The 10,941-nt window shown below is 47.2% G+C and overlaps 1 protein-coding gene across 2 annotated transcripts in view; it reads right to left on the reverse strand.

Annotated features, from left to right (window-relative positions):
* Positions 1-2,957: 2,957 nt before the first annotated feature.
* Positions 2,958-10,941, reverse strand: part of Anapc16 (anaphase promoting complex subunit 16) — a 15,542-nt gene continuing 7,558 nt past the window's right edge. For both annotated transcript variants that reach the window (XM_021174521.2, XM_021174520.2), the window contains 2 exons: positions 6,681-6,755; positions 2,958-4,583 (listed from right to left, as the gene is read on the reverse strand). In XM_021174521.2, the coding sequence (XP_021030180.1) occupies positions 4,468-4,583; positions 6,681-6,755 (191 nt within the window). In that variant the 3' untranslated portion in view covers positions 2,958-4,467. The remainder of the gene's footprint in view (positions 4,584-6,680; positions 6,756-10,941) is intronic.

Raw genomic sequence — 10,941 nt, forward strand, 5'->3', positions numbered from 1 at the left:
GAGTGTGTCTGTAATTCCAGTACACGGGAGGTAGACAGAGATCCTATGTCAAAAGGAAAGGTGGAGAGTGACTGGGAAGGCACCTGGCACCAGCCTCTGGCCTCACAGGCATACCCAGATGCTCCTGCATATGTGTGTACATATACATACACCACCCACAGTACTAGAATATTCATCATGGGAACTCTGGGTTTCTAGCTGGCATGGCTGCACACATCTGTAAGTACCAGCTACTTGGGAGGTGAAAGAGAAAGATCACGTAAGCCCAGAAGTCTGGGGCCAATTTGGGTGAGACCATATATCCAATTCCCATATTAATATTTGTTCCTTTTTTTTTTTTAAAGATTTATTTATTTATTATATGTAAGTACACTGTAGCTGTCTTCAGACGCTCCAGAAGAGGGCGCCAGATCTCGTTACGGATGGTTGTTAGCCACCATGTGGTTGCTGGGACTTGAACTCTGGACCTTTGGAATAGCAGTCGGGTGCTCTTACCCACTGAGCCATCTCACCAGCCCTTGTTCCTTTGTTTGTTTGTTTGTTTTTTGAGACAGGGTTTCTCTGTGTAGCCCTGGCTGTCCTGGAACTCACTTTGTAGACCAGGCTGGCCTCGAACTCAGAAATCCGCCTGCCTCTGCCTCCGGAGTGATGGGATTAAAGGTGTGTGCCACCATGCCTGGCTAATACTTGTTCATTACTCTACTATTAATGTTGCTGTTGTTAAAGATCTGTTCTATATGCATGTATGTATGTGCACCACATTTGTGCGTGATACCTGAGGAGGTCAGAAGAGGGCAGTTATTGGAAGCCGCAAAAATGGAGTTTGAGATGGAGTTTGAGATGGAGTTTGAGATGGAGTTTGAGATGGAGTTTGAGATGGAGTTTTAGATGGCTGTGATTTACCATTCGGCTACTGGGAATGAAACCCAGGTCTCTGCAAGAGCAAGTGCTCCACATCACTGAGCCATCTCTCTAGCTCCCTAACCCTGCATTTTAATGTTCAGACTAAATAATTACATGCATAGTTAAAAATGGAGAGCTTTGGTTGGCCTAGTAGCACATCTTGCTAATTCTAGCACATAGGAAGTAGGAGGAAGAAAATCAGGAATCCAAGACCAGCCTGGGTTACATGAGACCTGCGTTCAAAATCAACCTGGGTACTCAAGACCCTGTCTCAAAAAACCAAAATCATCGAGGCTAGAGCGATGGCTCAGTGGTTAAGAACACCCTCTGCTCTTCCAGAGGTCCTGAGTACAATTCCCAGCAACCACACGGTGGCTCACATCCATCTGTAATGGGATCTGTATGCCCTCTTCTGATGTGTCTGAAGACAGTGACAGTTTATGCACATATATGAAATAAATAAATCTTTAAAACAAACAAACAAACAAATACACAAAAACAACAACAAAACCAAACAACAGCCCCCCCTCAATCATTGAAGTTAACTTTTGAGTCTATTAAAGAGAAGCCAGTTATTAGGGTTATCATTTCTGTCTCATTACCTTAGGCTATCCAGACTAACATGTAGTTAATTCTTGCCAGCTCCAGAATAAACAAGCCTCCACTGTGCTTCAGAGTCTTCCTTACGGAGCCTGAAGGTAGAAGGCAGGACGGTGACAGCTCATTGTACCAACACACAAGCTCTCAGCACTTTCCCCTTGACGTGCATGTGTGTGTGAGCATGTCCACGTGTGCAGGGTAGAGGACACATTTATCTCATCCTCAGGAGTGCCAATCACAGCCTTTGAAGCGGAGCCTCTCAGTGGCCGGAGAGCACCGATTATTAGATAGCTGCCAGTAAGTACTCATAGCTCTGCTTCCCCAGCTGGCGCCTGAGTGTGTGCGGCCACGCCTGGCCTTGTGTGGGTTCTGGAGATGACACTCAAGCCCTTGTGCTCGTGAGGCACCTTACCGAGCCATCTTACCAGCCCCAGAAGTTTTCATGGTACAAGGGCTAAGGCTGGGGATTATACTATGCTGTTTCAAAGAGCCTGAGCTGTTGGGGCTGGCAGACTGGATCCTAGCTCTGCAGCTTGCTTTGGACTCATGCTCCTCTTCCATGTATGTGTGGGATATTATTTAGCTTATATGCTATAGAAAGGGCTAATCAAGGCCTGGTAATGACTGGCACATAGTAAGTGCACAGAGGAGAGATGAGTTAGACAAAAAAACTAGAGATGAGCTAGCCCAAAGCATGGCAGAACTGTGGATGAGAGACAACAGCCAATAAAAGGTGCAGAGCTGGAGCACACATTTACAAAGTAGCCAGGGCCCTGTTGGGAGGGCTTGTGATGCAGTTGAATGATTCATGCCAAACATTCACAAAGTAAACCTGTGGTTCTTTAATCTCTCTCCAGCTCTCTGTCCTCTCTTCCATTACCCACACGATCTAGCTTCTCTCTAAGGTCTTGTGTAGCCCAGGCTGGCTATGAAATCCTAGTTCTTCTACTTTCACCTCCCAAGTGCTGGCATTACAGGTGTGTGCTACCAAGCCTGGCTTCTCTCTAATGTTCAAGGTCGGATCAAGAAATGCTCAACTTGGGCTGGTGAGATGGCTCAGTGGGTAAGAGCACCCGACTGCTCTTCCAAAGGTCCAGAGTTCAAATCCCAGCAACCACATGGTGCCTCACAACCATCTGCAACGAGATCTGGCGCCCTCTTCTGGAGTGTCTGAAGACAGCTACAGTGTACTTACATATAATAAATAAATCTTAAAAAAAGAAATGCTCAACTTAATCGAGGAAATACTCTGTAGTAAGCCCAAGTACCAGTGGGAGAAGGGAGGTGAAAGTCTGGTCTCACATGAAACCAGGGGTCTGGTCGCTTCTCTCCATAGGGAAAGTCTGACCACGGGCTGCACCTGAATATTCAACTCTTCTCTAGGGAAGCAGCTGGGCGTGGGGCTTTCACCACAGTGGCGGAGAAGAACAGGGAGACAGTGAGGCTGGCGCTGGTACTTCTCAAGCTCTGGCTTGCTTCAGACCAGAACAGTGGGCTCCATGATGGATCAATTTTTCCCCACTCCCACTTACACGGTTGTCCTCTGCCTGATCTATGTGGCCCTGAGCAGCAGTTTCTCTTCACTGGCCTAGACTTTCCCCAGTAAATGAGGCCAGCTCCTCCCTGGCAGCGACTGTGTGTTAAATAGTTTCAACTCCTGAGATTAAGGCCAATTGCTACTAGGATTAAATTTATTTATAATTAAGCAACTCTAAGCAGATCAGATGTAAGTTATTAATTAATGAGCAGAAAGCTAAATGCTGGCTAGGGTAAATTTGTATGTAAAAGTACATAAGCCTCCTAATTGTGCAGTGTGGGTCCCATGACGAGGGCTTGGTCATCCAGGTTTTTCTCTATCTTCGTGTAAAAACCTAGTGAAGAAAGAAGGGTAATCCTCACACTTAGTAGGCTGAGGCAGGAGGATGGCTATGCGTTAAGGCCAGCCTAGCTACTGAGAGACAAGGTTCCAAACAAATGAACTAACCAACAAACAGCCCACCGCCACACTCACTGAGGTTGCAGGAAGTTGGAACTTCTATACAAGCAAACAGCCCACAGCAAAGCAAACCTACGGCTTACTTAAGTGTCTTTCAAGTCTAAGGAAAAGCGGGCCTGACCTCCTCTCTCTGTCTAGGTCCCCCAGGCCGGAAAGGATGCGCACAGCCATCTGGACCTCGTGTAAGGGTTTATTTGCCACAGAACTGCTTTCATACCCAGTAAGCCGGACTAAGGCTTCGGGGTTCAAAAGGATTTAGGTCACTTCATATTTTCAAGTGCTGCAACATTCAAAAAGCAATTTTGGGGGGCAGAGATGAGGTGGGGTAGCACCATTTGGCATGTCGTAAGAGGTGAGAGAAATAATCTGTAATATTAAATGTCTAAGAATAGAGAGGAAAAGGACACTTTACAGTTCCCATCTGGACGGACCCTGAGCTGAAATCACATTCATGTGTGAAGAGAAATGTTTGGGCTGCGACCGTGAAACGACAGATGCTGACCTTGGGCTTGGCTGGTGAAAGCTTCCAGACAGCTTCTGAATGACAGGACATCCGCCATCCAGTTGGCTGACTCTGGCATGTGTCCACTTGGCTTGTGAGAATCAATTTTTCCTAGATCCCAAGCTCCTGGTTCTCTGAAAGGACTGTCTTCATCTGATCCCCAATACTTCTTTTTATTTTTATTTTTTTGAGACAGGGTCTCATAGCCCTGGCTGTCCTGGAACTCTATGTAGACCAGGCTAGCCTCAAACTCGCAGAGATCCTCCTGCCTCTGCTTTCCAAATGCCGCCCAATGCTTTAAAGAATATGAATGTGAAAAACATCTCGCCAACATCTCACGTGAGCACTCGTTGCCTATTAACAGAATCCGAGAAACCAAGTGTGGGTGTGGATTCAAACATGCAGCTCACAGGACAGCTGTGACTCCCTGGGTGGCTGTGCACTAAGGGTGGTCGTGCAGGCAACATCAGCCAGAGGAGGGTGTGAACCCCAGCAGCTGCTCGATGGGTTTAAACCGCCACTCGTCGGCCTCCAGCTCTTCCACCAGACCAGCCAGTTTTTCCATCCGAGCGACTTGCTGATCTGGAGAGTCCAGGGACAGAGCACACCAGGGCATTTCCGTCAGATGGCCGCCAAAGTTACCAATGTGACAACTAGCCTAGGCTTCATCTCCAGGTGGATCTTCCCACTTGGAATTCAGTAATGGGGCCTTACTTTATGTACGTCTGAAGACTCATTTTTGGGAAAAAAAAAAAAAACCAAACCCCCCCCCCAAAAAAACAACAACCCTTTTTCCTAACCATTCTCCACTCATCTGCATTACGCACGTCTCCCCTTTGCTTACGTTAGTGGGGACTAAACCCGGGGTCAAGTGCTCCACCCCTGAGCTGTACCAGCCTCCGTGTGTGTACACGTCTGTGTGGATGTGTGTGGTGCACATGGTGGGCAGAGGCTGCACTGGCTTCCTCCTGAATCCACTCATTCCCATTAGTTATTATTTCTGTGTATGTGACTAGGGAAGCCAGTCTCTCTAGCCCTTATCTGAATGTTCTTTTTCCCTCTTGCTGTGCGAATTCAGCAAGGCCTGTCACCCCTTTATCTCCCTTCAGGCTCAGCCTTTTCCATGACCAAATCACAAGAGGGGGCTTCCATGTCCTTTTCTTTCTCTAAGTCTGGAAAGTTTACATTAAAATACTTTTAAATACAGTTATTAAGAAATACAGGTGACTCTCTTGAGAAGCCCACACCCATACTTGGGTATGTACGCTCCTTTGCCTAAGGGTCTCTCTTTCTCTTAATCCCTATGTTTAAATCTGTATTAAAACCTTCCCTCTGCTCAAAGGCAAGCAGGGTTTTATTGCTGTAGCAAAAGTGGTACTCAAAAGTGAGCTCTCTAAAACCTCTTAATAAAGAAAACAGAGGGGCTGGAGAGACGACTCAGCAAATAAGAGCACAGAGTGCTCTTGCAGAAGAGCTGAGTTCAATTCCCAGCACCCACGTCAGGCGGCTCACAACCTGACATCACTGCATCTGACATCACTGCATCTGACATCACTGCATCTGACATCACTGTATCCGACATCGCTAGGCTTTTGAGGCACTTGTTCTCACTCACACCCTACACATGGACTGCATACCTACGTATAATTAAAAGAAGAAAAAAAAAGAGAGTATGAGAGTGAAAGAAAGATAGACAGAGGGATACACACAGAGACAGAGGCAGAGGCAGAGATGGAGAAGGAGGAGGAGGAGGGACGGAAGGAAGGTGTGAGGAGAGAGAGAAAGAGAGAGAATATAAAACAAGCAAGGTGTGGGAGTTCAAGCCTAGCGCTTGGGAAGTGGAGGCAGGAGATGTGCACAGAGTTCCAGGCCAGCCTGGGCTATACAGTGAGTTTCTTTTCTTTTCTTTTCTTTTTTTTTTTTAAGACAGGGTTTCTCTGTGTAGCCCTGGCTGTCCTGGAACTCACTCTGTAGACCAGGCTGGCCTCGAACTCAGAAATCTGCCTGCCTCTGTCTCCCAAGTGCTGAGATTAAAGGCATGTGCCACCACTGCCCAGCCACAGTGAGTTTCAGAGTGAGGAAACAATAAAGAGAAAAAAACCAGTTAGGATAGGCTGCGGAGGAGCCCAGTGTTGGAGCACATGCTAGTACGTGCCATGCTCCTTGTTTGAGCCTCAGCACTGGAAAAAGCAAAAAGATAATTACCATCACCACACTCTTACATGTGCTAGGTGCTAAAGAGTGGAGCTGGACTTCGGGCTCATGCCTAGAATCCCAGCTCTCAGGTAGCTGAGGCGGAAGCCCCCATGGTTTGTCCCAGGAGGACTGGTGCATGTGGAGACTCGGTGAAGTGCACATGCCACCCGGGGCTCAGGCTTTGACAGGGCAGAAGGTGCTTCAGACACTAGAAGATAGTGGCCCCTGAAGGGATGCAGTAGCCAGTCTCAGAAGGAAGAGGCCGAGGCAGCAGAGGAGCGGGTAGCGGCGGCTCCCCTAGAGAACTGAACCCGGGCCTTCAACTTCCAACCTCCAATGGAATTTTCACGCTCAACAAGATCTTAGAATGCTCTTCAATTCAGAAGGTCCTCTTAACCACTGTGGGGCTTTGGTCACAGCACTGCCCTCTCATAGTCTGTGTCCCTTCATTTCCTGTAAGTGTACAGCAGCTCCTGTACTTACCATGCTTCACCTGTTTAAGTGTGGACGCCACTTGATAGCTAAACACCGACTCACAGAGGAATCGCTCGGAGCCATCTACGAGGGAAAGGGCACAGGCGTTAGTTTTAATGGCTTCTGGAAAAGCAGGAGAGGCTGTCCACTCATTCCGTGTCTTCTACACTTGAGGTCTAGGGTATTTCTGGTGAGAACAAAGGTGATCCTTTAGAACACTGCTTCTTAAGAGCTACCTCTTCTATACCTAATATTAAAATAGTCCTACTTGTTTGGGAGTTCAAAAATAGTGTTACAAAAACAAAAACAAGAAGCCCTAGCCTGATGTCCTAGTTACCACTGCCCACCTCCTGACCTGTTCTCTTCTGTACACCGGGCAAACAAGGCAGCAACAAGCTAGCACACCCAGCTATAAGGTACGTGTGTAACTTACTGTGACAGAGCTCCAATTACTTTCATTCTAAAACACAGCCAAGGGAAAAAGAGCTGTTGACTTTTAATTCATCAAATTACATCATCATGACCATCAGCAAACCTTGCTGGGAAACTTCATTCTGTAAGGACGAACGGCAAGCTTGACCTTCCAACCAAACCGAGCACTGCAGTCTAGATCCTGATAAGGGAAATGGTGCAAGCTCAGAGCCTAGTGCCAAGCTAGTGCCAACAACTGCCAAGAAGAAGGTGGCTAGCTCAGTCATGCCACCATCAGTGCAAAGGCTGGTCCTACAAAACACAGCTCCAGAGACATAATTCACGTAGGAAAAGGCAGCAACCCCCGAGGGCAAGTGTTTTATTGCCCAAATTTCCAGACAAATGGAAGAGAGGACACAGCTGTCTCTCTCAAGGTAGGAGTTCACACTAACACGGCCAGATGTCAGCACCCACTCATCCGGCATGGCCCGGTGTGTCACGGGGATTAAGTGGCCCTGAGATACTAACACACTCTGGCCTCATGCTGAGTTTCACACAGATCTTTCTTTACAAGTCTGGGTGATCAAAGGGAAAAGTCCAGATACTGAGTCTACCTGAATGATGTGGACACACAACCAGAAAGGCTTCCTGTCTTACTACCTTCAAGTCAATGCCAGAGAAAGAGAGAGAAACAAACAGAGAGGGGGTGAGGAGTATTGCACTTAGGATGAGAGGTCTCTAAGTTTAATCCTCCCACCCTTGGCTTTTCATTCCCCTTTCTTGAGGTTAAGACCCAGAGCACCACCATGCGCAGTGTACCCTGTGCTTCTGATTGGTGTGAAGATCTGCACATGCTAATGACATCATCAACTGTATCTAGAGAAGGGCAGAGAGCAGTGGGCAACTCCAGAGCCCAAGGGGAGGGAGCTGCAGAGAACCCTGACACCAAAGACACGGTTGGTGGACTATGCTCTTGCATGGCAATGCTACACTGGCATTCGTCTTAAAGACTCATCTACAGCCCACGGCTTACTTTGCAAAAAGCGAAACGCAGAGGTAGAGATGTCCTCTCAGGTGGTGGTCCTGAACTGCAGGAAGTGGGAACTATGGGCTGTAAGGATCAAGTGCTGAGTGGGGAGGCTCCTGGAAGTGCTGCCTCCCACCCTCATTTAATCACTAGGATACTGAACTTAAGTTATCACACTGGCCTATCCTTGGTACTGCGTTCCAAAGCAAAGACAGCAGCTTACACCCTCCCACACTTGAGGCCCAAGACCGCATTCCTTCACATGCAGCAGTGCACTGACTACAAAGCCTAGTGCTTCTTTTTTATTTTTGACTTATTCACTCTACATCCCAGGTCCACTGTTTCTGGAACTACATCACATCATGTGTTACATCAACCAATCTAAAGGCCGGGATTTCTCCAGAGAGAGGTCGGCCTGAGGCGGCCTGTGTATAACCCACACATCAACACATCAGTCAGCAGTGCATCAGCTTTCCTTTTAAAGGACAAGCAAAGATTACGGGTGGTGAAAAAGTTCAGTAAATGGCCCATATCCAACTCTATCACCAATTCCACTCAATTCAGTGCTAAGACATTTCATTTAAAAGCTATTACTCCCCAGTAGGCAATGAGACAACCCCAGGTGATTTATATGAAGCAGTGGCCTGTGAGGTCCCTAAGATACAGCCACTTGTGGGCTGGAAGGCAGCCTCTAATTTGCTCACTAATAGCTGGGTGAGTGCAGTGTTAGCAGAGGGCAGGACACTGTTAAGTCTTGCTGCACGCTGCTCTTAGCAGACAGCAGATGTAACGAGAAGTTCATCCCAGAGGTTAAACATAGGTTGTTTGGATTTATATCCTAGATTTAGGGGCAGGAAACATCAAGCTGAACCTGTTAGGATTATGACCCACACCCAACCTTGACTCTTTAATTCCTTCCTTTAAAGGATTTATTTATTTTATATATGCAAGTGCTGTTTTCAGGCACACCAGAAGAGGGCATCGGATTCCATTACAGATGGTTGTGAGCCACCACGTGGTTGCTGGGAATTGAACTCAGGACCTCTGGAAGAGCAGCCAGTGTGCTTAACCACTAAGCCATCTCTTCAGTCCCACTAACCTTGATTCTTAAATGCTTTTGTTCCTTACTCTCTGCTGCTCCTGCCCCCTCCCCCCTTTTTAATAAAGTCTCACTCTGTGCCCTGGCTGGCATGGCAGTCTCTAGATAGTTCAGGCTATCATCACACTCAGAACAGTTCTCCCATCTCAGCCTTCTGAGTGCTGGGGTTTCTTGCTTTCCATCAGCATGCTCTGTTTCTATTTTCCTCTTCCATTAAACTAATGTTAAAAAAAAAACAAAAAACAAAAAAAAAAAAACGGGGCTGGGGATGTAGCTCAGTTGGCACCATTGGGCTTGGACCCCAATGTGGAATAAAGCAGACAGAGTAATAATCTATGTCTGTAGTCTTAGCACTTGGGAGGCAGGAGGAGAATAAGGAGCTCAAGGAGTCAGAGGTCCAGCCTGGACTACACGAGACTCAAAACGAAATGAATGCACCAACCAAGAAGAAAAGGCTTTGATGCAGGCATATTAACCTACAACAGGGTCACCTGAGCTCTGACATTCCTGTCAACTCACATTTAGGAGTGCTTCATGGAAGGACACACACAACTCATATGCAAATACCATGCCACTTCACAGAAGAGACTTGAGCACCTGCTGACTTCAGTATCCATGGAGATAGGTGTGGAAGTCGGAGGTGTGGAAGTTGGAGGTGGTGTAGGAGAGGAGGCTGAAGCAGAGCCAAGCCCCAGCAGATACTGTGAGGGTAATGGTGGTGTTTTCATTTTCTCAACTAGGCATTTATTACTTAAGTATGGGTCCTCATGGGAAGGTCAGAGGACAACTTTTAGGAGTCAGTCCTCTTCTCGAACCATCAAAGCCATGAGTCATACTTAGGTGGTCAGGCATGGTGCCAGGTACCTTTTACCAGCAGAGCCATCTTTTCTGTATTTTACCAGATAGCCCCTTTTCTGTATTCTTGATATTCAAAAGTATGTCAGATACTTGCTTTGTCGAAGTCAGTTGTCTTTCATTGTAAGCAGCTTTTAAGATTACTGGGGAAACTCCTGGTTAAGAGAGGCCATAACTACACCATGAATTTACACGTAGTAAATCCACCATACGATAGAATCCAATTCATTCCTCAGTGAGGTAATGAGAACGTCCAGATAGAGGCCTGTTAGACCATGAGCTTCTGACGGACTTGAATGACTTTTTCCTTGAAGCAGTGTTAAGCACTGATTCTTCTCTGTTCTATAAAGCTCGCTAAGCAATTTAAATGCCTTCAACTTGCCATCTGTTTTGTGGCTGACCTCCTTAACTACATCGCTGCTGCAGAGAGCTACAGTTGTAATCCACTTTTAGTGCCAAACACAGACACAAAGATTCTACTTCCAGTCAAGACTTGGTGATACCAACTTGAATATCCGCACAAACGGAGACCAACAAAAAGGCAGAGCAGAAAGTCCACATGCCTGACACATCGCCTTCCACACCACAGGGCACCTGTGGCTGCTCTGCCAATCAGATGTAAGTGGCCTCAGAGCCTTCTGGCACGAGTCTGCCAGGCATGCAGCCGGGCCAGAGTGCTTGCTTGTCTACCATGCCTGAGGCCACTGGGTCCAATCCCCAACACTGCTTTGGCATAGTTGAACCTGAAACTGGGGTTTTTAAAGTACCCGATATAAATGTATAATGGGGGCTGGTGAGATGGCTCAGTGGGTAAGAGCACCCGACTGCTCTTCCGAAGGTCCAGAGTTCAAATCCCAGCAACCACATGGTGGCTCACA

Source organism: Mus caroli, chromosome 10 (genome assembly GCF_900094665.2).
Source record: "Mus caroli chromosome 10, CAROLI_EIJ_v1.1, whole genome shotgun sequence".
Taxonomy (NCBI): Eukaryota; Metazoa; Chordata; class Mammalia; order Rodentia; family Muridae; genus Mus; species Mus caroli.